Raw genomic sequence first — 26,442 nt, forward strand, 5'->3', positions numbered from 1 at the left:
TTTTAGTTTAGATGTTAATGAACTTCGTTTATTTTTTGTTTGTTTTTGGTTTTTTTTTCGTTTAATTTCATGCTTTCATGTAATCCAGCAGAACTCATTAGAAGTCTTTTATCTCGATCTATTTATCTCGCAGTTGGCGTTAATGTTTAGTTCAGCGATAAAGATGTAAAACGACATTTCGAGCAACGTGGAGCCAGAAAAGTCAAGTGCTGAATTGATTTATTTCTTAATTCAGCGAATTTCGTAAAATTTGCTGAATAAGAAGAGACAAATATCAATTTAGCAGATATTCAGCAAAATTTTTAAAAAGTTCTGAATTCAATTTCGTAGAATTTCGAAAAATTTGCTGAATAAGAAGAAAAAAATATCAATTCAGCAGATATTCAGCAAAATTTTTAAAAAGTTCTGAATTCGTTTTCGTAGAATTTTGTAAAATTTGCTGAATAAGAAGAGAAAAATATCAATTCAGCAGATATTCAGCAAAATTTTTAAAAAGTTCTGAATTCAATTTCGTAAAATTTTGTAGAATTTCGTAAAATTTGCTGAATAAGAAAAGAAAAATATCAATTCAGCAAAATTTTTATCATTTTCTGAAATTTTTTACTTTACATATCTTTTAAAAGCTACGCTGAATATACGCTGAATAGAGCTGAATACGCTAAATATTCAGCAAATTTGTGAAAAACTACATTTTAGACTTTTTTCGTTTCATTTCATGATTTTATGTGTAATTCAGCAGAACTCATTAGAAGTCTTTTATCTATTTATCTCGCAGTTGGCGTTAATGTTGCCCGATAAGACAAAAGAAGCCACAATATTAAAACATCAAATATTTACAAGAAAAACATCCATCTAACCAAAGCCATGTTGCTCTATTAGCAGAGACGTGTGAATCGTGCTCTAAACAACCGACATGTTTATTGATTTTTGTTTGTGTTTTCTTTTCTCGTTGTAAGGATTCGTCGTCGTCTTTTGTACTAACGAAGCATATCCTTTACAAGAAAGTACATTAACCTCTTTGAGATAGACGGTGGTCCGTTTTTTGTTGTGTTGTGTTTTGAACATGAAAAGATGAAACGAAGCGAAAATATTAAGTGGATGAAGAAGAAGAAGGCACAGCTGCTGATAGTTGATGCTCATAACACAGAGACTTACATATAGCAAAAAGATAAATTGAATCTACGCTTGTCCTGGTTGGCTTTTCGATATATCCCTTGATAGCTATCTGCTCTAGCTTGCTAATGTGTTGAGCTAATGTAATTTTGAATGTTTCTTGGCAACTGCGAAGATTATCATGCGAAAAGGGGGACTTGTGTGAGTCAACTTTATTTTATGTGAGTGTGTGGATGACGGGGAACTACGGAAGTTATCGATTAATCAATTGAAGAATCTTTATTTGAGTCACGTTTGACATGAAAGTGTTCTGAGAAGTGATTTTTGTTGCTGTGATGACTAATGAGTGATAAGATTTTTGAAATTTTGTTTTCAAAATGGGTTTAAAAGGTTGCTGAATACTTGCTGAATAAATTTTTCACAAATTTTAAAAGTTGCTGAATAAAATTTCTTTAAGGTATTGGTTTTAACTCGTTAAATTAAGCGCAATTTAACTATTTTAACAAAAAAAAAAATTGCTGAATACGTGCTGAATAAATTTTGAGTAATTTTTCAGTTGCTGAATTAAATTTTAACGAATTTTGGAATTAACATTCGTCATTTAAATAGTTTTCAAGAAAACTTTAGCAAAATATAATGTACATGGCATACATTAATTTTTGCTGAATAGATTTATAAAAATTTCAAAGTTGCTGAATTAAACTAAATCAAATTTTTACTACAAAAAATTTGCTGAATACGAGCTGAATGAATAAAAAAAATTGTTTCTGAATTAAAATTCAATAAATTTTGATTTAAAAACATAAAAACTTGTGATTTTAAAAAAAATTAGCAGAATTTTTAGCTGAATACTTGCTGAATAGATTTTGTGAAATTTGCTGAATTAGAATTTCACATTTTTATTCGTCAAAATTTGATAAAATTTATCCATTTTCAGCAAAGAAATTTTTTGTTCAAAAGACGCTGAATAGAATTCGATCAGTCATAAATTTGCTGAATTGAAAAATATTTTTTTTTCAAATTCAGCAGAATTTTTTTTCATGTAAAATTGACCAAAAAACATTTTTCTGTCATTCTGTGGCGCCATTCTTACCTTTTAAAAAATTCAAGCGTATAAACTTGACCTGTTTATGTCATTCCATGTCATGTCAATTATTATTTCACCGAATACACTCGAATTTAATATGTTCCAAACGATGATATCACTCACAAAGCACACAATTTTATCGCAATTGCCGCACAAACAAAACAAAACAAAGTCCATCATCTGTTTCGTATTTTTTATTAAGCGCATGCAAAGAGATAATTGCACACGGAAGAAGTGTATTCTAATTAGAGCCAGACAAAATGGACTTGATTGACAATCGTTGGCGAATTTTGTTGCAAGTCGTCTCCACAATTTTTCGATGATCAAATTTGTTTGTCAAAGCCTCACCTTGATGATCGAGTCGCCGCTCGCATTGTTGTTGATAACAACTTTTGCCGGGTAATTGTTTGCTAATAATAATCAATAAAACAATAAATAACATCAATATCTCTTCAACTTCATTACAACGAACAGCGGAGAACGGAACAAATACTCGTTTCAGAACGAAAGAGGAAAAAATTTCAATGAAACTCGAACAAATGCCAATCATTTTTTTTTATTTTCGTAATAATAACGACGATGATTGTTTACGAAAAATATTTTGTAACGGCACGTCATTACGCTGATCACTTTGACGCCCCTTTTGTGTCTTGTCGGTCAATTGTCGGCCAATCTTCGCAAAAAAAAAAGAAGAGGAATGAATGATAAGAAGAATTCTACAAAACAAAACAAAACGTAAAAATGATAAAAAGCACGAAGGTTGAACAAAAGATGAATAAAAGCCAAACGAGAAGTCAGACAGATGTCTATTATCTGTGTTAGCTTGTTTGTTAAGTGCATGCATGCGATGACGACGATTGTCGGGGGCATTTTTTTCGAATGGAATTTAAATACTTTTTTTTTCTCCGCATTTATTATTTATGTATTCCGTGCATCGCATTCCGTTCCTTTGATTCTCTTTGCTTTGTTTATCATAAAAATATTTTTTTTTTCGAAATGTATTTATTTAATAAAGCTGTTTAAATGTAAATTTTTCTTTCTTCATTTTGTGTTAAACGGTGAAGTTAATTGTGTACTTTATGATGAATGGGATCATTTGTTTTCTAAATGCTACTTTGTCGTGCCTTGTTTATTGAAAATTATGGAGATGTAAAGCGACACTTGCAGCAGCGTGGAGCCATGAAAGGTCAAGTGCTGAATTGATTTATTTTTTAATTCAGCGAATTTTGATATTTTTGCTGAAGAAATAAGAGAAAAAGTATCAATTCAGCAGATATTCAGCAAATTTTTTTAGAGCAATTATATTGGAAATGTTTTCCTTAACAGTTTTATTAAGTTTTAAAATAAATTTTTATTAAAAATTCATATTTGCTGAGTAACAAAATTTTGAAAATCAATTCAGCAACTATTCAGCAAACTTCCAAATCCCTTTAAATTCAATTTTTCTTCAATCTTAATTGAAAAATATTCCTAAAACTCACAAAAATGACATTTGCTGAATAAAAAAATTTGAAAATCAATTCAGCAACTATTCAGCAAACTTCCAAATCCCTTTAAATTCAATTTTTCTTCAATATTAATCAAAAAATACACCCGAAACTCACAAAAATGACATTTGCTGAATAAAAAAATTTGAAAATTAATTCAGCAACTATTCAGCAAACTCTCAAATACCTTTAAATTTAATTTTTCTTCAATTTTAATTAAAAAATACACCTAGAACTCACAAAAATGACATTTGCTGAATAAAAAAATTTGAAAATCAATTCAGCAACTATTCAGCAAACTTCCAAATCCCTTTAAATTCAATTTTCTTTCAATCTTAATCAAAAAATACACCTGAAACTCACTAAAATGACATTTGCTGAATAAAAAAATTTGAAAATCAATTCAGCAACTATTCAGCAAACTTCCAAATCCCTTTAAATTCAATTTTTCTTCAATCTTAATCAAAAAATACACCTAAAACTCACAAAAATGACATTTGCTGAATAAAAAATTTGAAAATCAATTCAGCAACTATTCAGCAAACTTCCAAATCCCTTTAAATTCAATTTTTCTTCAATTTTAATTAAAAATACACCTAAAACTCACAAAAATGACATTTGCTGAATAAGAAAATTTTGAAAATCAATTCAACCTCAATGAAAAAAATACCACCAAACCTCACACATTCCATCAAATTTTTCAAACAAGTTTTCATGTTTCTCTTTCTAAGCAACCATAAAAATTCCGCATTTTCTCCTGTCACACCATCGCGCGCATATTTCTTGAGAAACTCTTGTCTTGTCTATTAACTCATAACTAACTTGTGGTTTTTCGGTAATTCAATATCCAAGTTTTAGATTCACTTTCGCACAAACCTTTCATACTTGACTGCCTTCCTTGCACGTAAGGTTAAGGCCTTCTTATTGTCGTCTGATGTAATGCAATTATTAGACTTTAATTAATTTTTCTTTCATTATTCAAAGCTTTGAAGTACTTTTTTTTTTCTCTTCCGTGGCTAGCTAGACGAGACATGGCTTGACAACACTAAGTCTCTTTTTTTAATGAAAAACACTCGTGAACGATAAAAAACTCAATAAACTGCACGTATTTTCCTGATTTTTTTTTGCGTGTGTTTGAGATTTCAGAACAATTACTTTTTTTTTTCAATTTCTTCCCCATCGCAACAAAAATACGGAAGTTTGTTAATTACTTTTTTAATGACGGGATTTAAAAAAGTGTCAATAAAAAATATAGAGCGTGAGATTTTTACATCGGTGTCCTCAATAATATTGATATCTTATCACCTGGCTTAGATAAAAAAAATTTTTTTATGCAATTCACGTCGCGTCGTTACTATGAAGGGTAGCCCTGTTGTAATTTAATGCTAATCCCAAAAATAAACAAATTTATTAGCAATAAAATTTTTCTTCAGCACGAAAACATTTTAAAAGCCTCTAAAAATAAAATTTTCCTTTAAAAAAATTTAACGACCGATTTTTATGTCGATTTTTTGTTGTAAATCCCCTACCTGGTTCCCGCTTACGGAATGTCATGTAACCTTATCTGGCATTGATAACGGTCCAAATCGCGACAAAGCCCTTATCTATGGAATGAAGAACGATTATCCACAATCAAAAAATATCTGGTAGTTGGAGTGTTGTTGTCGCGACGGTCACTTGGGAGTCCCTGCCCACTACCCGGATATTAATTTCTTCAATTCAGCTCGAAATTTGGTTATGCAAGAAAGTTTTGTCACCAAAATTCGTCGAAATTCATCGATTCGTTGTAAGTTCCGTTGCATGCACCGTCCTAAAAGGGCAGATTATCGAGAAAAAAAAATTAAATTGTACTTAATATTCGTTACAACCTGATCGGGAACGCCATATTTGGGAAGTTGATGTTAAAAATTATTGCTTACAGGCATAAATTACACCGGCGTCTAATATCTTCCATAAAAACGCAGCTAATTACATTAAAAGAAATGAAGAAACGAAAAAAAAAGAAAGAAATTAAAATACTATTAATTGTTATTCAATACACACGCCAGCCACAAGTGCATAGAAACACGTCTCGTTATTATTTCTCGGATAGCAAAGAGAGACATTGAACTCTCTGAATTTACTCCGATTTTTTTTTCGGATAAAAATATGGAGTGTGTCGTGCATATCAAAGAAACTTTTTTTTTGTTTTTTGACGAAAATGTGAAATCGAGCCACGTGATTAATTTTTGAATTTTTTTCCAATTGCAGCCACTTTCCATGCGAGCGGTTTCGAGTCCTGCACTGACTGAGGGACCCCTGGATGAGCCAATTGTTCAAGTTTCGCAACAGCAACAACATAGGCATTCAAGTAGTAATGGGCATCGGAAGGAAATAGAAGCTAAAAGTGGTGAGATTTAATTTTTTTTTTCATTTTTAGTCTTGATTTTAATTTTCGTATTTGTTAAGGTACTCCAAGTGGCAGCGTTTTGCAAAAATTTAAAAAGACATTTTCACATTTTTCACAACACAAAAATAGTGGGAACGTTAATGGTAGTAATACGAAGACGTCGTTATGGGTTCCCATGATGAGCGATAATGGTGACGATCTGGAAACGAAGCACAGGTAATTTTTTTTTAATTTTGTTTGAATTTTATTTATTTTTTGAAAAAAAATAATAAATTAAAAAAAATTTCTAAAATTTTAAGTAAAAAAAATCCTAAGATTTTAATAATTTTTTTTTAATTCACCAAATTATTTTTTTTAACAATTAATTATAATTTTTTCATAAAAAAATATCAGTTTAAAAATTATTTAAAAAAATATTTTTTATTGAAAAAATCCTTTAAAAATCAACACTTTTTTTTAAATTTTTATTTAATTAATTAATTTTTAATTTTAAATTATTTATCAATTTAAAAAATGAACTAAATTTGCTTTTATTGAAAATGTTTTTTAAATTAAAATGAAAAAAAATTCACGTGACTCTAATCGATTTTTTAAATTAAAATTAATTAATTTATTTAATTTAACTAGATTTTTTTAAATTTTAAATAAAAATATTATATTTTTTAAATTAATATGAAAAAAATATCACGTGAATCGATTTTTTTTAAAATTAAAATTAATTTAAAATTATTTTTTTAAATTTTGGTCTCAAATCAATTTAATTAATTTTTTATGAAAAATATTATTTAAAATTTTTTATTTTTTTTAATAATTAATTTAAATTTATTTAAAGTTATATATAGTTAAATAATACAATAATTAATTTAAAATAAATTTATGTTTAATAAAAAAAATAATTAAAAATTTTATTTAAATTAATTAATTAAATTTATCAAATTAATTATTTTAAACTAATTTAATTCATCTAATGCTGATAATTAATTTTTTTCAAAATTTTTTGCTTTAAGGTTCAAAATGAATTTTTTCTTTAATTTTAATTAGAAAATTATTTTTTAAAATAAAATTGAGAATATTTATCGAAATTTCTCCTTAAAAACTTTTTTTTTGTTATTTAATTTAAATTTTTTTAAAAATCTAATAAATCTTAAAAATGAGAAAATTTTAACTCACCTCAATTTTTTATTTTCAGATTCGGTCCCTTAGTGTGGCGCACAAGCAAGGAGCGCAAAAAGACAAAAATCCATCGACGCGACAAATGCAACAGCGGCGACTCCGGCATCCAAGTTGAGCTGGAAAACGACGAATTGACCGTGACAACGACATCAACTGCAAACTATGTGCCTATGGACAACCACAACATGGAAGTGACTGCATCAACGCCATCGCGTGTCGTGCGCAGCGGCTCGACAAAATCCAGCAATGCGTCGCCCGTTCCGAGTCGCGCTCCCATCAAAGTACGCGGCAACGGCGGCGGCAACAAAGAAGAAGAAATTGCGACAACCACAACTCTCAGTATGCGTTCCTTAAGCCAACCAACTGGATTGGACCGAATTTCGTCGTCGCCATCGCATCGACATCATCGCACCACCGACGAGGAAGCTGCCAGTGACACCGATAGCATCTCGTCGACGACAAACGACACGGAATCGTCGCACACCCGTACTGCCGGCGAACATGGCGAGCAACCGTGTTACGCCGAAGTTTTGTACAATTTCAAGCCGGGCGGTCCGGAGGAACTTCCGTTGCAAAAAGGAGATCTCGTTGAAGTAATTAAAAAAGACACGGGCCCCTGGTGGTGGGGACAGATCAAATTAGACGCCGTCGTTGCAGCATCAATGCCCGGAGGACAACAAGCGCCCTACGGATGGTTCCCGAAGGATTTTGTGCGAATTTTACCGAATTTTGTTAAACCACGAACGCCGAATCGACACCAATCGCGACGACATCATCATCATCACAATCACCATCGACGGAGTCGAAGTCAGGATCCGCAAGCGGTTCACGTGACGGAATCGGAGGACGACGATAGCGAGACTGAGTTGCAAACGAATGCAGGAGACGAGGAACGAACTAGTCAACAAACGCACGAAATGATGCGAACGAATGCCATTAAGGAACTGATCAACGCCGAAACGGTTTATGTCAATTTACTTGAGTCATTATGTATTGGGTAAGAAATTTTCTTGACTTTTTCTCAGAAAAAAATTTAATTTTAAATGATTTTTTGTTGTAGATTCATTAAAAACATGCGTGAACACCCGGAGATCTTCTCCAACGAAAGCATCAACACAATCTTTTCGAACGTCGAAAAGTTATGGAGTTTCCAACAAACCTTCCTGCAAGCCCTGAAACAGTCCGTACCAAATAATCGCATTGGTGAAGTCTTCCTTGAATATGTAAGTTTCATTTTCTAAATTTTTTCAAGTTGCTTTAAATTTATTTCAAATTTTTTATCCTTTATCCTATATGTAAAATTTTGACGAGAAAAATTAAAATTTTCCTTATTGGTAGTAAAATAAGTTTAAAATTAAATTTTTATTAATTTTTTTTTTTTTTTTTTTTATTTTTTTTTTTTTTTAAGGCGAATAAATTTAATATTTTCATTTTTTAAAATAAATAAAAAAAATAAATATTTTTGAATTTTTTGAAAATCTCCTAAAATAAAAATTTTTGAAAAAAAATAATTTTGGTCACGTGACTTTCAAAAAAATGTTTTTCAACATTTCTATAGAAAATGTCGTAATTAAGCAAATTTCTTTAGTTTTTTTCAGTAATTTTTCATGATTTTTTAATATAAAAATTCCAAAATATGTCAAAAATATTTGTATTTTATATTTAATTTTTATTTTTCCCCCTGAATTTTTTCGACAAAATTTATTTCAAAATTCATTTATTATTCAATTTTTATTAATTTTTATTAAAAGTATTTTTTTCAAATTTTTTAAGTTAAAAATTAAAATATTTTTGTAAAAAAAATAATTGTAAAAATTTATTTGAAAATTAAAAACTTCCTTAGAGATGTTCTAAAATGAAAAAAAATCTGTAAAAAAAATGAAAAAATTTAGAAATTTTTATGGAAAGTTATTAGATTTCTTTAAAAATAATTTTCAAAACTGTAAAAAAAATAAATAATTACAAAAAATTGAAAAAAAAATTTTTTTTTTTCATAACTTAAAAGTTTTTTAATAAAAATTTATTGAATTTCTTTTGAATAAAAAAATATTTTAAATTTGGAAAAGTTTTATGGGAATTGTTTTTCAAAATAATTAATAATTAGAACAGGAAATTCGTTCAAAAATTTTCAATTTGTTAGAAATTTTGTTTAATTTTTAATAAATATTTATTTTTTTTCAAAATAATTTAAAATTAGAAAACTCGAATAAAAGCTCATGAAAATTTTTTTCAAAATTTTTTTTTGTGAAAATGTATGAAATCACGTCAAAATTAATTAAAAATTGATAAAATAAAAAACTTTCAACTTCTGTCAATTTGAATGAAAAAAAAAATAAGACAAAAAGTTTGAAAAAAAAAAATGTACGAAAATTAAAAACAACTTTAAATTCACTTCATATTTGCTGGAAAACTAATTAAAAAATTTTATTTTCCATTACAGCAATCTGCCTTCATGGTCTATTCCACTTACTGTAATTCTTACCCTCGTGCATTAATGGAACTAGAAACCTACACAGGGAACAAAGAGGCGTTACAATTGCTAGAAAAGTAAGAATTTCATTTATTTTCTCTTAAAAATAATTTTTTTAACAAAAATTTTATCATTTTCAGTTGTCGCTTATCGACCAACTTACCAGAATTACCTCTGTCCGCCCACTTATTAGCTCCAATCCAGCGAATTTGTCGTTACCCCCTGCACTTGTGCGAATTAGTCAAGTACACGCCATCGCGCCGCGAGGTCATCCTCTCCATGGATTATCGCAACATGACCAAATCCGAAATTGAGACAATCGATTGTCGCGAAATTTTCGAAATGGCCCTGAACGCCATGAAAAAAGTCACGGAAATGGTGAACGAGGGCAAGCGTCACAGCGAGTACTTGTCACGCATCCAAGCGCGCTTCGAGAATTTCCAGGGACCCAGTATTAATGTTCACAGTACGCGATTGTTCCTGCAAACGGATGCCATTCGCATGACGCCAAATTTGTGGAATAACACGTACACCTTGTTCCTGTTTGACCGTCAATTAATTTACTGCAAAAAAGATTTGCTGAAACGCACGAATTACATCTACAAAGGTCGGATTTTCCTCGATAATTGTCGAATTTTGAACTTACCCGACGGAAAAATGTTCGGCGTGACCTTGAAAAATGCCCTTCGCGTGTACTGTGATTCCCGAAACAAGTGGTTTGACTTTTGTTTCCGCAGCAATAGCAGTAAATTGCGTTTCCTCAACACCCTTTCGGCGGAACGGCAATTTTGCGGCGAGAGTTTGTTCGTGTCGGAACTTGCGGGCATGGATGAAGACAATTTTTCCGATCGCGAATACATTTCGGATAACAATGAAGATGTCACGGATGGGTATCATCATCGCAATGAACGCCCCGTGGATGTCGAAAGTACGTCTGAAAGTAACGATAAGGGCAGCGACTCGTCTCCCAGTAAGCCAAATAGCCTCAATAGTGATACGCTCCCGAAGAAATCCCGTAAATTGTCCAAAGAAAATGTTCCCGTGAATTACCATCAGGACTACCATAGCAACTCGTTGGGACGTCGGCGCATCGGAAATTGGTTCCGCAAGTCGAAAAGTACGAATAGCACGCCATCGCACAGTCCGACGCATGCGACGGGACCTCCGGTGCCGCAATTGGCGCAACAAACGCTTCTCACGAGCGGCGATTCGTCGTCGCAAAGTAACTCAAGTCTGAATTTGAAACAGTCAAATAGTTTGCCGCTCGGGCAGATTACGAATGGGAAGGCGGTGAAAAATGGCGGCAAAGAGCAAACATCGCCTTTGATGTCGTCTTGAGACACAAAGGACGGTACTTTCTTATAATTGTTGCAACTAGACAGTTAGACATGCAAATCGTTATAATTTATCCTAAAAGCTTAGAAAACTGTAAGAGAATTTGTGACAGGCTTAACCTTTAAATAACCAAGAAACAAAATAGACAACCTTTTATTATTAGTACGTTTTAATTTTTGAGACAACTTAATTTTATAATTTATCGTATTATTAATTATTATTTTATTTATATGAGACAATTTTAAGTGGAAATAAATTTATTATTATTCTTTAAAACATTAAAAAATACTTTTTTTAATTTTTCCTATTTTTCTTAATTTTTAACAGTTTTTTAAATTTGCTGAATATGTGCTGAATAAAAGTTTACAAATTTTGCTGAACTTTATTCAGCAACTAAAAAAATATTAAAAAAGAATTTCAACTTTAGTTTCAACTTCAGCTTTGCTGAATTCAAATTAACAAAAAAAATTCAACTCAAAATCAATTCAAATTCAGCAAAATTTGAAAACTTTGATTCAGCGAATTTTAAGTATTGAAATTATGCTGAATTTCATTCACAACAATTTAAAAATAAAAAAAATTCAGCAGCTTTTAAAAATATTTATTCAGCAAATATTATTTTAATTCAGCTTAAAGCTTATACTAATTTTGCTGAATTTAATTCATAAAAATATAATTTAAAAAAATTAATTTCAGTTCAGCAAAATTTTATTCAGCAAGTACAATCTACATATTTACATTCAGAAATTTTTTTTCACGACAATTTAAAATAAAAAAATTAAGTTCAGCAACTTTTGAAATTATTATTTACTTCAGCAAATATTAGCTCATTTCAGCTTCGAGTTTAAAAATTTTGCTGAATTCAATTTAACGACAAAAAAAAACAAATAAATTCAAATTCAGCAATTTTAATTTTAAAACTTTTATTCAGCAAATATTGAGTTTACAAATTTTGCTGAATTTAATTTAAAAACCATAAAAATACAATTGAAATTCAGCAAAATTTGAAAACGTTTTATTCAGCAAATATTGGGTATTTAAATTATGCTGAGTTTAATTCAGCAATCCAATTAATATTCAGCAAATTTTTATTTGTTTTTATTTACTTTAAAATTTTTTTTATTGAGTTTTTGTATATTCAGCGAATTTTATTTCAATTCAGCAACTTATTAATAGACAGTAAAATATCCCACACAAAATCTTCCTGCAAATTTGTGTCAAATTTAAAAAATATTCAAAAAATTGCTCCAAATGAATGAATGGTAAGCCAGTAAATCTTTAATAAAAAAATGAAAAGCTATTAAAATCAATTAAAAATCATAAAAAAATCTAAAACAATCGGTTTAACAAGAAAAATAACCATTAAAAAGAGCTTAAAAATTAGTTAATAAAAAATTCTGAATTACTTTTAGCTCTAAAAAAAACATTAATTTAGTTCCAAATATATAAAAATAACGGCTTCAGACGAATTTACCTTAATTTGCAATCAAATCATAGTAGAGAACGAATCAACAACGCACCAATTAAATAAGCTCGAATGAATTTATTTTGTGAAATGAAAGCAAAAAAATTATTGATGTCTAAGAAAAAAAAAATCTGAATGATTGTCGGTAGTAAGAATCATTTGAAATACTCTTAAAAAAAGTTAAATCTTAAAAAAAAATGACTAAAAACTATTTAAAATTATAGCAATCGAAACTGAGTGTCTGTTATAGGTTTTTCATATACTTACAAGAAAAAAATTAGAATTAAAGTTGTGTAGTTTGTAGGAAATGTCAGAAATTTCCCTGAAAACTCCTTTGAAACCTGAAAATGGTCAAAATCGTTATTTGCATAGAATTCCCAAAAAATCCTACTTTTGGTCGGAAAAACACTAAAAAAATCTGTAAATGCGTTCTGAGCTCTTTGATCGTTTAAAAAAATAAAATATTGAATTAAAAAAAATAATTTTGAGGCGATAAAAATTAAATGGAACAAAAACAAGGAACTGTTATTTAATTAAAAAAATAAAGAATTTTTGTATAATTTAACACTTGTTAATTGAAGAATTAATTATTAAAAAAAATATTAAAATAAAAGAAAGAAACTATTTAAAGGAAGAAGAATTAAAATTATATTTAAACAAAAAAAGTAATCATTAAATAAATAAAATAAAATAAATAAAGAAAAATTATTAAAATCTAAGAAATAAAAAATGCGCCTTTTTTTTTGATTCAAAAATAAGTCACGTGGTTACCCTAATTTTCCTACTGCGAATTTCTTTTGATATTTTTTCTCTCAAAAAAAAAACAGCAAAACATGTCTCGCAAAGTCTTAACTTTCGTAACCGGCAACGCTAAAAAGCTCGAAGAGATCAAAGCGATTCTGGGAACAACTTTTCCACTCGATATCACTTCCGTTAAAATCGATTTGCCGGAATGGCAGGGAGAAATTGACGAAATTTCCATCAAAAAATGTCAGGAAGCTGCCAAGCATGTGAATGGACCGGTTGTTGTTGAGGATACTTCGCTTTGTTTCAATGCGTTGAAAGGACTTCCAGGTGATTTTTTAAAGATTTTCGAAAAAAATTGAAGATTTTTATTTAAAATTTCCTTTTAGGCCCTTATATTAAGTGGTTTTTGGACAAATTAGGGCCCGAAGGTTTACATAAAATGCTCGAAGGATGGGAAGACAAAAGTGCGGAGGCAGTTTGTACCTTTGCGTATTGCGAAGGAGGCGATTCTGAAGTGAAATTGTTTCAAGGAAGGACCCAGGGGAAAATTGTGTTCCCACGAGGATCTCGGGATTTCGGTTGGGATCCCATTTTTCAACCAACTGGTTATGAAAAAACTTATGCTGAACTGCCAAAAGAGGAAAAAAATAAAATTTCTCATCGTTTTCGGGCTCTAGATCAGTTGCGGGATCATTTCTTGAAGCAATGAAAATAAATTTTTCAGTAGATTGATCTTTTTTATTAATTTTTAATACAAATCTTGATGACAAAAAAAAGAAGTTTCCTACAATCGACGCTGGTTTTAAGCCGTTTTTGCACGAATCGCGGCACGTTTTCCCGTAACGGCCTGGAAACCGCTCTTGATACTCGCCACGGAGCACCGGGAGCCGCACGTTTCGCACTGCAAGAAGAACAACCGCGTGTCCTTTTGCAAAATTGTTTCGGGCGAACGGCAGGTGTGACACGTTACGTATTCCTTGATGTAGCGACGCAGCACATTCTCAATTTGTTTCGGCTGGAAGCGACCCTTGATAATGAGTTGCGAATTACCGTCGACAGAGCCACTTGTTCCAAGTTCAGCTAGCAAAAAGTCCAATAAATGCTTCGGTTGACGATGCAAAGTTTTACAAATTTCGGTAAAGTTGGCGAAAGAAGTTTTCTTTGTGCCGATTTTGAGGACCTGGGGAGGTTTGATGACGAATTTGGGCTTAGTTCCAGTCGCCATGTCGGGATTTTTATCCAGAATTATCTCGAAAACGCGTTTTAGCAGTTCGTCGTACGTGTAATCGCGATCTGAGCCGGACCAGGTAGTGCTGCTTTCTTCAACTGTAGGAAAAAAATTAAAATTTTTTATTAAAAAATGACTTTAAAAGGGGTAAAAATCCGAAAAAGGAATAGTTAGAGGGGCAAAGTACCTATTTCCTCAACATTTTCACAAGGTTCGAAATCGGTTAAGCATGTAATGTTAGTAAAAATTATTTTTTTTTCCCTGAAAAACCCTTAAAAATTACGTTTTCTTACCATTTTCTTTGTCCGCTTCCTCCTCATCCTTCAAAATATCGTTCAAGTCCTTCTTCTTCTTCTTTTTCTTCTTCATGCCAAAGTCAAATTCGTTTCCTTCGGCGCCACCGATTTCTGCATCGCCTTGTTCTCCGTCGCCATCGCCGTCTTTTTGTTCCGTCGAGCCCGAAGCTTCGTCGCCATCCAAGTTGATGAAAGGCTTCTTCTTCTTTTTCTTCTTTTTACCGAAATTTTCCAAATCTAAGTCGGCATCCAAGTCACCCAAATCATCTTTTGTCGATTCCTCGTTCGCGGCAGCTTCTTGTTCTTGCGTTTCTGTGGTTCCGCTTTCCGCAGCGAGGGCAGCATCTAAATCGAAGGCTGTCTTCTTTTTCTTCTTCTTCTTCATCAACGAAGGATCGAAAATCTGAAAAAGAGAAATTAAATTAACCATTAAGGCTGTACGTGTCGCGGTGTACGACGTGAGTGAAGGGAAAACATGGTGAACAGATTTTGGTTGAAAATCTAAATATTCTTCAAGTTTTGGACAATTTTTGATGAAAAACAGACTTACCGCTTCCTCGGTCATGGTTTAGAGGATAATTTGTTAGTTTTTCGCTAAAATTTGTATCAGAAATCCGTAAAAATTAATATTGCATCAGCTTTTTCTTCCATACAGGTTTTGACAGATTAATGACAGAAAGTTGACGGGACTGTCAAAGTGGATGGAGTTGCAATTTTACATGGGATTCAGTGAGACGAATGAGAGTGAAAAATCCTGTCGCCCCCAGTTAGCATTGGCAGGTTTTTTTTTCATTCTGGGGTTTTTCGCTCCAAGCAGTTTTAGCGGAAAACTGATAAAATTTTATGAATTTATTAGAAAGCAAGTTGAAAATGGAGTTAAAAAGTCCAAAAATGTAAGTAAAATATCATTATTTGAATAAATTATGAAACTTTGCAATTTCAGACAAATTTTGTCATTCAAACTATCCATTAAATAGTGATTTAAAAAATGTGGATTAAAAAAATTTGAAATTAAGTAGACTCTAAAAATATTTAAAAATTGGAAAAACTTGGCAAAAATCAGTTTGGCATAATAAAGCAGGGCTGAGAAACCTCAAAAGTTTTTACTGAGTATAATTATCTATTTTGAGCCCAATTCAACATGGCGTCGTAAAAAAGAGATCAGTAAGATCCAACCTTGTTGGTTAATGTAGAAGGGCACAAAGTTGATGCACTATATACTGATTTTTCAAAAGCATTCGACAAGATGGACCACAAACTCCTACTCTTGAAGCTTGAACGGCTTGGAATCAATCCATTCACGTTGAAATGGTTGGCAAAATGGCGATGTAACTTCTAGAAGTTTGAACGTCACTTCATTAACTACCTGCTATTTTTCTGGAGGATGTTGAACTTTGCATATATGCCGATGATTTGAAAGTTTATAAGGCGATAAAATTTATTGATGACACTGATCATTTGGAACAGGCTGCTGTTGTCCACACCAACTCAGTAACCGAAGCACTCAATTCAGCATCATTGAACAAGGTCCTGAACGATAAACCTCCGGAAGTCGCAAACGAAGAAAAAAGGCTGCCAAGAAGTACACGATCCGCCTTATCACAACTTTGCTCAGGATACAGCAGACTAACCAACAACTATCTGCACCGCATCGATGACAGTATTGAAGACAAATGCGACTATACAAAATGACGTGCACCACCTGTTCAACTGTCGAGGAAAGCCAACGGACCTCTTTGTCATAGATCTATGGCAAAATCCTTTGGAAGTGACAAAATTCTTGGGACTCGAATCGGAAGAGTCAACTGCTTGACTTACCGCTATAACAACGGGCTGCTGGTAAACCTCAACAAATGCAACATTATTTCCTTCTCTCGAAAATCTGTTGTCATTTTCTAATCCATTATCCTAATCGAACCTATCGTTTAAGCATCATCTCGACGTAACCGTTGCTAAGGCAAATATAATCAAACAATTCAGGAAAGATTTTCGAAATATACACTTCTTATGGATAATGAACTACGGTAGCATCATATGGATGCCATATTATGAATGTGGCAAAAAAGGAATTGAGTTAATCCAAAAATGATTTTTACTTTTCTGTCTGAGGCACTGAGGCGTAACGGTTTTCGTTTCCCGCCAAACAAACATCGTCATGAGAAAAACCCGTTATGGATCAAATATTAACAGAAATGATGTCAAAAAGGACTAACTACTCACTTTTAGCTCTAAAATTGATGAAAAATAGGTTGAAATCTTAATTTAGATTTTCATTTCAGGTGCCTTGTTTAAAATTCTCAGAAGAAACTCTTAAAATAAATTTATTTTAGGATCAAGGCTAGATCAACACGAAACTAAAACATTCACTTTACCAATTGAATTATTCTGGAAATTCACAACTTTATTAATTAATCAGAAACCATTGCAAAAAGTCACTTCTAACCGGATTCTATTTATTATAAACGAAAGTCATGAAAGCGTAAAAGGAAAATTTTCCAGCAAAGAAAAACAATAAAGTTCAGCAGAAACCCATCATTCGCCTCGACGAATCTATTCTACATATATCATTTCCATGCAAATAAATTTATCGTGCTTCACACAACGACACACCATAAAAGACAGGCAGCACCAACAACAACCGTGGAGGTGAATATTACAAGTTGCACCATTATATCATTTATTAAAATATTTATTGTTTGTTGTTAGTTAGTATTTGTTCTGTCAACATTACAGAGCAGCAACGTACGCTTCGACAGAACTTGTTATTCTTTTATTGCTACTTAGTGTGTGCCCTACGGCGGCGCGGCACCACAATACGAACGTCACTATTACATTTTTTTTTTGCTTCGTGCGTTATTTATTATTAGAGACATATTTTAATGCAGTCAGCGAAGGCATAACAGCACAACACATTTATAATTGTCGAGCTAAAAAGTTCCCGTATACAACAAAGTTCTATATTGAATCAACAATCGGCAAACGGTAGAGGGTAGATGGGAACCACATTCACGTAATTCACGCATTTCGAATTCGAAGCTCATGTACGTTCCACCCTAATCGAGTATTGACATGATATCTACCAGTAAAAAGGAATTCTTGTTCGTCGAGCACTTTTGTTGTTGTGTCAGTGTAATGTTTGTCGTGCTTGAAGACAGTTGCTCGATTTTTGTCTCGGAATTTCCGTGAATTTTTCCGTGATTGACAAACAAAAAATTATTTGGAAGGATATTTTTTGCTCAAAAAAAAAACCCTCGAAGGAATTTTGTTTATTTCGAAATATTTAAAGAAGGGATTTAGGAGGTGATTTATTGCCCACGTTGTAAAATGTGTGAAATAGATAAACTGTAGATATTTGTGAAAAAGTAAACAAGAGATAAAATTGATGCAGTCATGCTGTCATTTTGTTATTGAAGCTTTATAGAGACTTGTTAGAGACATCAATCGAAAGTGTTGTCGTTGTCGTCGCCGTCAGCAGAGATGATAATTAATTTCAAGTAATTAGCGGTTAATGTGTCACTATGGATGATCTGGAGGACGTTGCGTGGATTGTTTGGTGTGCTTTGTTATCGGCGTTACTTTTTTACATTTTGGTAAGAAAAGAGTTTTTTGTTTTAATTCCAGGGTTCGAAAAGGCTTTTGAGTTTAAAGTCAGTTTTAATTAATTTGAGAACAAGTTAAATTCGATTTTTAGATTGAAAGACACTTGAATCAAATTTTCACAAAAAAATGATTTTTTTTTTGGATTTTTTTGAAAATATTTTTTTTTTTTTGTTTTTCTTGATCATTTTGTTTTAAAAAAATTTGGAACTATTGAGGAAAAATGAGCTTTAGGAATCAAAGTTATGTAAAAGAAATCATTCCAAATACAAAGTTTTAGGAGGAGTTTTGAAAAGGAGGTAAAATTTTTGACAAATATTAGATCTTTTTAACAGAAATCCTTTGTCAGAAATTTTACTCCCTTTCCAACGATTTATAAAATTTTTTATTTGGAACAATTTGGAAAAGGTTCTTATCTACTCAATGTTTCCAATTTTTTTCAAACTATTGGCGCCAAAAATTTGAAAAATGATCAAAAAACACAAAAAATATATTTTCAGAAAATAAAAATCATTCAAAGAATTTTCAATTGAGTTTCTCTCCTTATTCAAAAGTTAAGTGTAAGCTTAAGCAAAAGTCAATTAAGTTAGACTTAAGTAAAAATTTATTGACCTAATTTATATTTTCCCCGAAATTGTTTGAAAATTCAAAAAAATATTTTAATTTTTATTTAATTTAAATTTTTTAACTTCGCATAAAATTTTTTAGCCTTGGATTGAAATTTATATTTTTCTAAAATTTAAGATTTTTCATTAAAATTGATCTGTTAGAAAAAATTTTATTATTTTTAACTTTTTTATGCTTTTTTTGACTTAATTTTGTAAGATAGATTTTAATTAGGATTAAGTCAACTTAATTTAGATGATTTAGCTTAAGTTTTCTTAAGTTACATTAAGTCAAAAGTCTTAAGTAATAAAAAATTTAAACCTTTTTGACTCTGTTGGAATAAAAATTATTTTTTTTTATAAATAAAGGTCCAAACAGTCCGTTACTGCGCCAAAATTGCCAAAGCCCGAGGACTTATTTCCGACACAAATCCCGACGTAAATGCCAGCGAAGGTAAGCGTTTCCCATTACATGCCACAAAACCGTTGAAAAAAGTTACAAGGTTGTCATTTCACGATGAAATATGATGCCAAGTGCCAAGTTTTACTTCAAAAAACAAGGACAAGGCGTCTCCATTGAACAAGAGAACACTTCACACCGAGCTGTGTCAAGTACCCATTTCCTTCATTTCACGCTACACGCTTCAAATCGATTACCATTCTTCCTCGTTCAAAACATCCCCGAATCGATTTTTTTTTCCTTGCCTTTCAATTAGTCGTTATTCCTCTTTTACGACGTTTTTTCCGTAATAAATGCACTTAATTCATTTTTTATTAATGTCGCGCAGATTTTACATCGCCCGTCTACACAATTTCCTCACGTACGATGCCATCAATCGATACGATATCGACAACCGCAAGTAACAGAGAACTCACAAGTCGAAGTAGTTTAAATATTGATAGTGCTAATAATAACATGGAAAAGTCAGGTAATGAGACATTTTTTTTTTTTAAAAAAATATGAAACAAAATCAAATTCAGTCACGAATGTTTTTTTTATCATTTTTTTTTTTTGTTCAGCAGATGGTCTCCCGACATATGAAGAAGCGTTGCGGATAATGATGACTCCCACGTGTCCCGTCATGGAATCGGCAAACTGTAACAGCCAAAATAGTCAGAAATGTGTAGCATGAATGGAATTTCGTACAAATTGATTAATTTGAATTGTCTCGAGAATGGCAATCAAAATTATTGCCAGAGAACTGATAAAATATTTACCTACATATCGATATGTGATACAGACAAAAAAAAATATTGTACTTGAGAGTATTATTATAGATACTTTTTATAAAAATTAGTAGAGATAGCAGATAGGGAACACCTCTATGAATAAATAAATAAATATTTTTGTTAATTATTTAATTGGAGTGTGCTGTTTTATTTATTCATCGTTTATTGATATCTTTTTACTTGATTAGATAATTTTATTTTTTTTTCATTCTGCAGTTTGTGGAAGTTTTCATATTTTACAAGGAATTATTATTTGTTTATTAAATGAACTGAGAATATGAAGTTTTTATTATATTTACTTAGGTAGGTATTTTTTTTAAATTATTTTATTTTAATTTCTTGAAATTTTTATCAGAATTGTTTTTTTAGAGTGATTTTCATTTTTCACTTTTATGAGGTTTGTAAAATTTATCAAAAATATTTCGGTTTTTCATTTAATTTTACTTAAATTTTTAAAATTGGCTCCTTTTTTATTATAAAGTTATCATTGAAAAATAATAAATATAAATTAACGAAGATATAGACTGAAAATTGGTTAAAAATTAATTTTATTCACCTAAGACGACTGAATAAAATACAATAATTTTATTTTTTGTATATCTATGGTTAAAAAAAGTTTTTGAAAAATTTTCTTATAAATAGTTTTGATAAAATATTTGAAACATTTTTTGAAACATAAATTGTATTGGTTAAAAATTTAAAAAAATTGAAAACAGCTCAACTTTTGAAAATTTAACCAGATTTTTCGGAAATTTTAGTATTTTTAATTATTATTTGTTTAATTTTAATTTATAATTATTTATTTAAAATTTTATTTAATTTATTCATTTTATAATTATTTATAGGGCCCACATACCCTGTGAAAATTTTTCAAAATCCAGTGTTCAAGCCCATTTTAAAGTTTCAAAAATAAAAAAAAAAGTTTTTTTTTACTCCAAAAAGCTTCAATTTTAGCCACTTCGTGATTTTTAGCTTAATTTAAAAATTTTAGCCCTATTTTTTAATTTTTAAAATTTTCAATTTTATATTTCCATTTTTGTCGTAAATTCCGTAATTTACAAAAAATAAATTAAAAATTGAAAAATTTTTGACATTTTTGGGAATTTTTTGATTAAAAAATCATAAAGTGTAATTGAATATACCAAAGAATAGGTAAATTTGCCTAAAAAAGACGTTTTGTATAAAATACACGAGAAAAAATTTTGTGACCAAAATAATTTTTTTTTTCAAAAATTTTAATTTTGTAAGATTTTGTTTTATTTTTTCCCTAATTTCTAATTTTGAGCTTTTAAAAAAAAAATATTTGAATTTTAAATAAATTTAATTTTTTAATTCTTTTTTTGAAATTATTTAAGTTTTTTAAATATTTTTTTTGAAAAAAATTAAGAAAATTTTAAAAAATTCTATTTTGAAATTTTAAAAATTTGATTTAAATCTTAAAATTAGAAAAATTAAAAATTAATAATTTTTTCGCATTTTAAAATTATTAATTTTTTTCTCATTTGTCATTTAAATTTTAGTAGAAAATTAAATTTTTCAAATTTTAATGAAAAAATTTTGATTTCTGATATTTTGTTTTGATTTTTATTTAAGAATTGAACAAATTAATTAAAAGTTTTTAATTTTTTTTAATTCTTAAAATACTGCTTCTTACCGTTATATTTTTCAAAAAATCCGTATCACAATGAAACTAACGGTAAACGGAACGTTATCGATAAAAATCAGCTGACTTGTCAAACAAACGATATTTCCGCAATAATCATCACAAAAATGGACTTGGAAATATCTGAACAAGCTTTGCTCGGTTTACAGCAACTTTATTCCACAATTTCGCCTGAAGTGAGCAAAAAAGTCATTTACAACTCAGTAAAACAAGCTTTAACCACCAAACCTTGTAAGATTTTCACATTTTTCCAACAAAAAACTTCAATTAAAATTAATTTCTTTTAGACATTCCATACAAACAAGATCTATACGCCTCCTGTCCCGATCGCATCAAACAAGCCGAAGTCTGCGTTCTCGTACTTTTCTTCCAAGCTGTTCGCAAATCCGCCAGTATTGAAGATGTTCGGAGTTATTTGACAGGAAAATCAGTAAAAAATGAATTAATTGACGAGCTCGTGGTCACTTACAAACTCCACAAAGACGAATTTCGTCAAAAATCCTTAACTTTTGCGCCGAATTTCCTGCCTTACGTGAATGATGTGGCTTGGCGGTTGGATTGTGATGTCGCCAGTAGTTCTTTGTCGAAGCCCGGGGACATTAACTACAAAATTCAGTTCTTGGGAACGAATTCCAGTAGCAAGGAGGAAGTTGTAACCGAGTTCACATGCAATCCAGAAGAGCTTCAAGCGTTAATTAATAAGTTGAAGGAGATCGAGAGAAGCTGTCGTCGCGTGGCATCGAACAAAATTTAAAATTTTTCACAATTTTTTTATTCAATATATATTTTTCACTAGAATACAACAGATTTCAATCAATAAATTAGTCGTCGTCGATCAGTCCGCGAATTTGCGTAATGTCTGGGAAGATATTCGACACAATTACGCCCCGAAATTCCTCGGGATTCTCATCCAAGTCGGCAGATTTGTTGCCCGTTATCACCACACATCCATGCAAATTGTCGAATTTCATGCCTAATCCGCGAAAACGCTCATCGACCTTGAATAATTTCCCGTTTGAGTACGAATAAAAGGGTTTCCCGCTGAAGCAATTCATGAAATCCGCCCAATATCCGTTCATCCGAATGCGCGAACAAATTTCCCTGGCAGCAAGTACGAAATTTCTCGCTGCCGTTTCCGTATCTTGTGTCGATTTCAGCGAAATCAAAGTTAAAGGTTCAGGTCCCACGACTTCTGGCGCTGGAAATAGCTCGACGAGAGATTTTTTCAGCAAAACCGGACACGTCGTCGAACTAATGTGCAGCTTTTTGGGGTCTTTATTGGTGAAATCCACCAATTCTGCGAGGCAGTCTCTCGGTGCAGGAATTATGGATGCATTTGACTGGTATGCGGGTCCACAGAGATTTGGCAGGTAAAATCTGTTGCTCTTGGGTGCGAGAAGTTCCCAGTTGGCGCCACCCTCGACATGTTCGTGCGACTCTAAAAATAAAAAAATTACATTAATGCGTCGCAAAAAAAAAAAAGAGTTTTTATGATGCAATAAAAGGGCACAACGAGTAACCTTGAAGTTGTTTTTCTCACCTTCTACGCCCAAGTCTTTGGAACGGCGGACATATTTGTATGGCGATTCGCTGCTTTTGGAGTTGTTTCGGCGTGAGTAGTAGGCAACAGCTCGAAATTGAAAACTTTTGAACAATTGCTTCTCAATTAGACCTAAATTTTTTACGCAGATACTCATTGCTTATTTTGATTCTAAATGTCAAAATTCGTTTTGACAATCAGCTGCGCGACGTGGAACGGATTTTGTGAGATTTTTCCGGGACATCTCGGTAGGGTTGCCAGATTTTTATCGTTTATAAATAAAAAAAAATTAATTTTAATCAAAATGTCTTGTCATCAAAATAATTAAATTACATTTAAAAGCTAAAACTTTAGCATCTCTACCAAAATAATAATTTTAAATAAATTTTGTTCTGTAAAATCTTAAAAAAAAAAAATCAAAATTCGCAAAACCAAAAATTTAGCTTCGGAAAGAAAAAAATGTTTTTAAGTTCTAAAAATTTGACGAATCGGAGATTTTTTCAAAAAATTTATTAATTTTTCTATTCAGATTTGAACATTTTTCACTATTGATCATTAATTGAATTTAAAATTAATTAATTTTTTCAAAAAAATTTTCAAATGAGTCAAAAGTATAATATTTGTCGAATTTTCAACTAAGTTTAGGAAAATAATTTTTTTTTTTATAAAATAAAACAAATTGGAAATTAATTTATTTAATTTGAATAATTAATAGATGGCTTTTTTTTTTAAATTTAAAAAATTAAATTTTTTAAGACTTTCGATTTTTAATATAATTAATTTTTTCAATTTTAATTAAAATGTTTTAAAATCAATTTTTAATACACAAGTATCAATATAAAAAACTCAAAACAACAAAAATTTAGAGAAAAAAAAATTATTTTTTTAGTTTAAAAACAATGGAAATTAATTTATTTAATATGAATAATGAATAGATGGCTTACAAAGATCCTTTTGATTTGGCTTAAATTTAACTAAAGTTTTCTTAATTTCAAAAAATTTTTGAATTAAAAAATTTTTGATTTGACTTCCGAAAAAATTAAGAAATGTTTTTTAAAGTCAATTTGAAATAATTTTTAAATATTGTTGCTCTGAAAAGTTTATAATAATAATTATTTTTTTTTTAATTTTTTATTCATTTTTTTAATATTCGATTTTTAATATTGTTCCCGAAATATTTACTCTTTAAAAAATTTGAATAAGTTATTTACTTGGAAGGAAATTCATTTTTTTACTTTTCTTGGCTCAAAATTACTTATTTTTAAAAAAGTTTCACAAATTTCGTTTTAAAAAAATCATTAAAATTTTTTAAAATTAAAATTTATTTAAATAAATCTTTAAAAAAACTACAAATATTGGTCAAATTTGATTGAAAATATTTTTTAAAAATTTATTTATCATTTTTCAATTCAATAAAATATTCTAAAGTGGCAACCCTATCAACTCGTTCATTTTCCATCATCGGCTTTTTTAAGTTTTTGCATCATTTCAAGTCGTGTTTTCCGCTCAAAATGACAAAATCATTAGGAATTAATTTACATTTCCCCGAGTCTGACGTATCCAAGACGACTCCAGTTGTATTGCTGCTCGGTTGGGCAGGTTGTCAAGATCGTTACTTGCAGAAATATTCAAAAATCTACGAGGACAAAGGTCTTATCGTCGTTCGATATTGTGGACCTGTGTCACACGTCTTCTGGGATAAGCCGGGACTCGTAAAAGCCGCACGTGACATTGCCAAATATTTGAAAAATGACTCGCGGTTAGATGGGAGACCGTTATTTTTGCATCTTTTCTCCAATGGGGGAGCTTTTTTGAACGAACATCTTTCGATGTGCCTGAAAAATGAAGGAATGACTCTTAAAGGTATTTTTTTTAAAAAGGTTTTGACAGAAAAAATTAAAATTTTAATTTTTTTGTAGGAATAATTTACGATTCTGCTCCCGGTGAGCGGCGAGTTAAAACTTTATTTCATGTCATGCAAGAAATTTTCGGAAAAATGACTCCAATTGGACCTTTGATAGCTGCTATTATCTTCTCCCTGCTATTTTGTATGTACATTCTTCAAATGTTTTACTACAAAACGAAGGAAATTCTAGTCGGTTACACGCCAGGAAGTGATCCTTTCAGAGCTTTATGTGAACAAAAGACCATAAATTGCCCACATTTGTTGTTCTATTCGAAGAAAGATAATTTAATATTGGCTCCAGATGTTGAACATTTCGCGAGTTGCCGTGAAAAGTTGGGAAATAAAGTGACAAAAGTCTGTTTTGATGACTCGGAGCATGTGAGGCACTTCATGAAACATCCAGAAGTTTACAAAAATAGCATTGACAAGTTCATGGAAGAGTGCTTGAAAAATTAATTTGACATTTTGTGGTTTAAAGTTGGACTCTGAGAGTCTTTGGTTGTGGCATAAGCTGATTTTTCAAGTGAACGAGCAAAATTGGATCAAATCCATTCACATTAATTTATTTATTTATTAAATAAAAAGACAATTTTCACAGTTCAAGATGATTTTTCATTCGTTTTAGCATCTAAAATTTTGAAATTTTATTAACATGATTTTTTTAAAGAATTATTTTTAATTAAATTAATTTTTTTAATAAAAATTAAGATCTTTTTTTACTCAATTGTATAAGACAACATTCTAAAATTTAAAATTATTTTTTTTATTACCATTTTTATACTGTATTTTCATTTGATTTTCATTCAAAAATGTGGATTCGATCGGTGTTTGAGAAAAATATACGTCTCAGAGCATATGTTCCGAGGAGAAAAATGTTAGTTATGACGTCCCCCATAATGTTCACGAAAAAAATTTTAAGAAATTTAAAAAAAAAATTCACTCAGAGCCTCTTATTACCATTTTTATATTGATTTTGCGAAAAAATCGGCGCCTGCGAATCACAGGAATATTACATTAATTTTTCTTTCCATACCTATCACTCTGAAACTTTTTTAGTTTAATCAATATTTTAATTTTAACTAATAAAAATCTTGGGTTCAACTCTTTCTTT

At 30.5% G+C, this 26,442-nt stretch overlaps 7 protein-coding genes across 10 annotated transcripts in view; 5 read left to right on the forward strand and 2 right to left on the reverse strand.

Moving 5' to 3' along the window:
- LOC134829463 (spermatogenesis-associated protein 13-like) overlaps positions 1-11,297 on the forward strand; it is a 33,697-nt gene extending 22,400 nt beyond the window's left edge. For 2 of the 3 annotated variants that reach the window (XM_063842534.1, XM_063842535.1), the window contains 6 exons: positions 5,938-6,076; positions 6,136-6,292; positions 7,266-8,246; positions 8,310-8,472; positions 9,690-9,796; positions 9,860-11,297. In XM_063842534.1, coding sequence (XP_063698604.1) covers positions 5,938-6,076; positions 6,136-6,292; positions 7,266-8,246; positions 8,310-8,472; positions 9,690-9,796; positions 9,860-11,057 — 2,745 coding nt within the window. In that variant the 3' untranslated portion in view covers positions 11,058-11,297. Of the gene's footprint in view, positions 1-5,400; positions 5,474-5,937; positions 6,077-6,135; positions 6,293-7,265; positions 8,247-8,309; positions 8,473-9,689; positions 9,797-9,859 lie in introns of those variants that run through there. The other variant, XM_063842536.1, reaches the window with a different exon arrangement.
- Positions 11,298-13,335: 2,038 nt separating this feature from the next.
- On the forward strand, positions 13,336-13,998 carry LOC134829532 (inosine triphosphate pyrophosphatase). The gene is made up of 2 exons (XM_063842633.1): positions 13,336-13,593; positions 13,653-13,998. The coding sequence occupies exons 1-2, from the start codon at positions 13,353-13,355 to the stop codon at positions 13,973-13,975; spliced, it is 564 nt and encodes a 187-aa protein (XP_063698703.1). The 5' UTR covers positions 13,336-13,352; the 3' UTR covers positions 13,976-13,998.
- Positions 13,973-15,465, reverse strand: LOC134829531 (eukaryotic translation initiation factor 2 subunit 2). The gene is made up of 3 exons (XM_063842632.1): positions 15,341-15,465; positions 14,788-15,193; positions 13,973-14,592 (listed from the first exon to the last, which is right to left on the reverse strand). Exons 1-3 carry the CDS (start codon positions 15,353-15,355, stop codon positions 14,069-14,071), a joined length of 945 nt encoding a protein of 314 aa, XP_063698702.1. The 5' UTR covers positions 15,356-15,465; the 3' UTR covers positions 13,973-14,068.
- A 124-nt stretch (positions 15,466-15,589) lies between these two features.
- Positions 15,590-25,951, forward strand: LOC134831531 (transmembrane protein 53-like). Its single transcript, XM_063845276.1, has 3 exons — positions 15,590-15,683; positions 24,854-25,288; positions 25,345-25,951. The coding sequence occupies exons 2-3, from the start codon at positions 24,937-24,939 to the stop codon at positions 25,785-25,787; spliced, it is 795 nt and encodes a 264-aa protein (XP_063701346.1). The 5' UTR covers positions 15,590-15,683; positions 24,854-24,936; the 3' UTR covers positions 25,788-25,951.
- LOC134831354 (uncharacterized) lies at positions 17,532-20,354 on the forward strand. Of its 2 annotated transcripts, none has more exons than XM_063845071.1 (4): positions 17,532-18,380; positions 19,362-19,446; positions 19,781-19,921; positions 20,013-20,354. In XM_063845071.1, exons 1-4 carry the CDS (start codon positions 18,309-18,311, stop codon positions 20,123-20,125), a joined length of 411 nt encoding a protein of 136 aa, XP_063701141.1. In that variant the 5' UTR covers positions 17,532-18,308; the 3' UTR covers positions 20,126-20,354. The 2 variants fall into 2 exon arrangements, with proteins under 2 accessions (XP_063701141.1, XP_063701142.1); XM_063845072.1 differs by having other exon boundaries at positions 17,571-18,380; positions 20,016-20,354.
- Positions 21,975-22,692, forward strand: LOC134829599 (COMM domain-containing protein 3). The gene is made up of 2 exons (XM_063842762.1): positions 21,975-22,116; positions 22,173-22,692. Exons 1-2 carry the CDS (start codon positions 21,993-21,995, stop codon positions 22,637-22,639), a joined length of 591 nt encoding a protein of 196 aa, XP_063698832.1. The 5' UTR covers positions 21,975-21,992; the 3' UTR covers positions 22,640-22,692.
- Positions 22,707-23,605, reverse strand: LOC134829598 (uncharacterized). The gene is made up of 2 exons (XM_063842761.1): positions 23,426-23,605; positions 22,707-23,323 (listed from the first exon to the last, which is right to left on the reverse strand). Exons 1-2 carry the CDS (start codon positions 23,580-23,582, stop codon positions 22,707-22,709), a joined length of 774 nt encoding a protein of 257 aa, XP_063698831.1. The 5' UTR covers positions 23,583-23,605.
- Positions 25,952-26,442: the final 491 nt, after the last annotated feature.

This window comes from Culicoides brevitarsis, chromosome 2 (assembly GCF_036172545.1).
Source record: "Culicoides brevitarsis isolate CSIRO-B50_1 chromosome 2, AGI_CSIRO_Cbre_v1, whole genome shotgun sequence".
NCBI lineage: Eukaryota > Metazoa > Arthropoda > Insecta > Diptera > Ceratopogonidae > Culicoides > Culicoides brevitarsis.

What these genes read in the sequence shown, in the direction of transcription:
- LOC134829532 (XM_063842633.1), top strand. Translation starts at nt 13,353, where the DNA reads ATGTCTCGCAAAGTCTTAACTTTCGTAACCGGCAACGCTAAAAAGCTC. An exon ending in TGCGTTGAAAGGACTTCCAG is followed by an intron (nt 13,594 to 13,652) that starts GTGATTTTTTAA and finishes ATTTCCTTTTAG; the next exon opens with GCCCTTATATTAAGTGGTTT.
- LOC134829531 (XM_063842632.1), bottom strand. An exon ending in GGAAGCGGACAAAGAAAATG is followed by an intron (nt 14,593 to 14,787) that starts GTAAGAAAACGT and finishes TTTTTCCTACAG; the next exon opens with TTGAAGAAAGCAGCACTACC.
- LOC134831354 (XM_063845071.1), top strand. Translation starts at nt 18,309, where the DNA reads ATGGATGATCTGGAGGACGTTGCGTGGATTGTTTGGTGTGCTTTGTTA. An exon ending in CGACGTAAATGCCAGCGAAG is followed by an intron (nt 19,447 to 19,780) that starts GTAAGCGTTTCC and finishes AATGTCGCGCAG; the next exon opens with ATTTTACATCGCCCGTCTAC. An exon ending in TAATAACATGGAAAAGTCAG is followed by an intron (nt 19,922 to 20,012) that starts GTAATGAGACAT and finishes TTTTTTGTTCAG; the next exon opens with CAGATGGTCTCCCGACATAT.
- LOC134829599 (XM_063842762.1), top strand. Translation starts at nt 21,993, where the DNA reads ATGGACTTGGAAATATCTGAACAAGCTTTGCTCGGTTTACAGCAACTT. An exon ending in AGCTTTAACCACCAAACCTT is followed by an intron (nt 22,117 to 22,172) that starts GTAAGATTTTCA and finishes AATTTCTTTTAG; the next exon opens with ACATTCCATACAAACAAGAT.
- LOC134829598 (XM_063842761.1), bottom strand. Translation starts at nt 23,582, where the DNA reads ATGAGTATCTGCGTAAAAAATTTAGGTCTAATTGAGAAGCAATTGTTC. An exon ending in CAAAGACTTGGGCGTAGAAG is followed by an intron (nt 23,324 to 23,425) that starts GTGAGAAAAACA and finishes TTTTATTTTTAG; the next exon opens with AGTCGCACGAACATGTCGAG.
- LOC134831531 (XM_063845276.1), top strand. Translation starts at nt 24,937, where the DNA reads ATGACAAAATCATTAGGAATTAATTTACATTTCCCCGAGTCTGACGTA. An exon ending in TGAAGGAATGACTCTTAAAG is followed by an intron (nt 25,289 to 25,344) that starts GTATTTTTTTTA and finishes ATTTTTTTGTAG; the next exon opens with GAATAATTTACGATTCTGCT.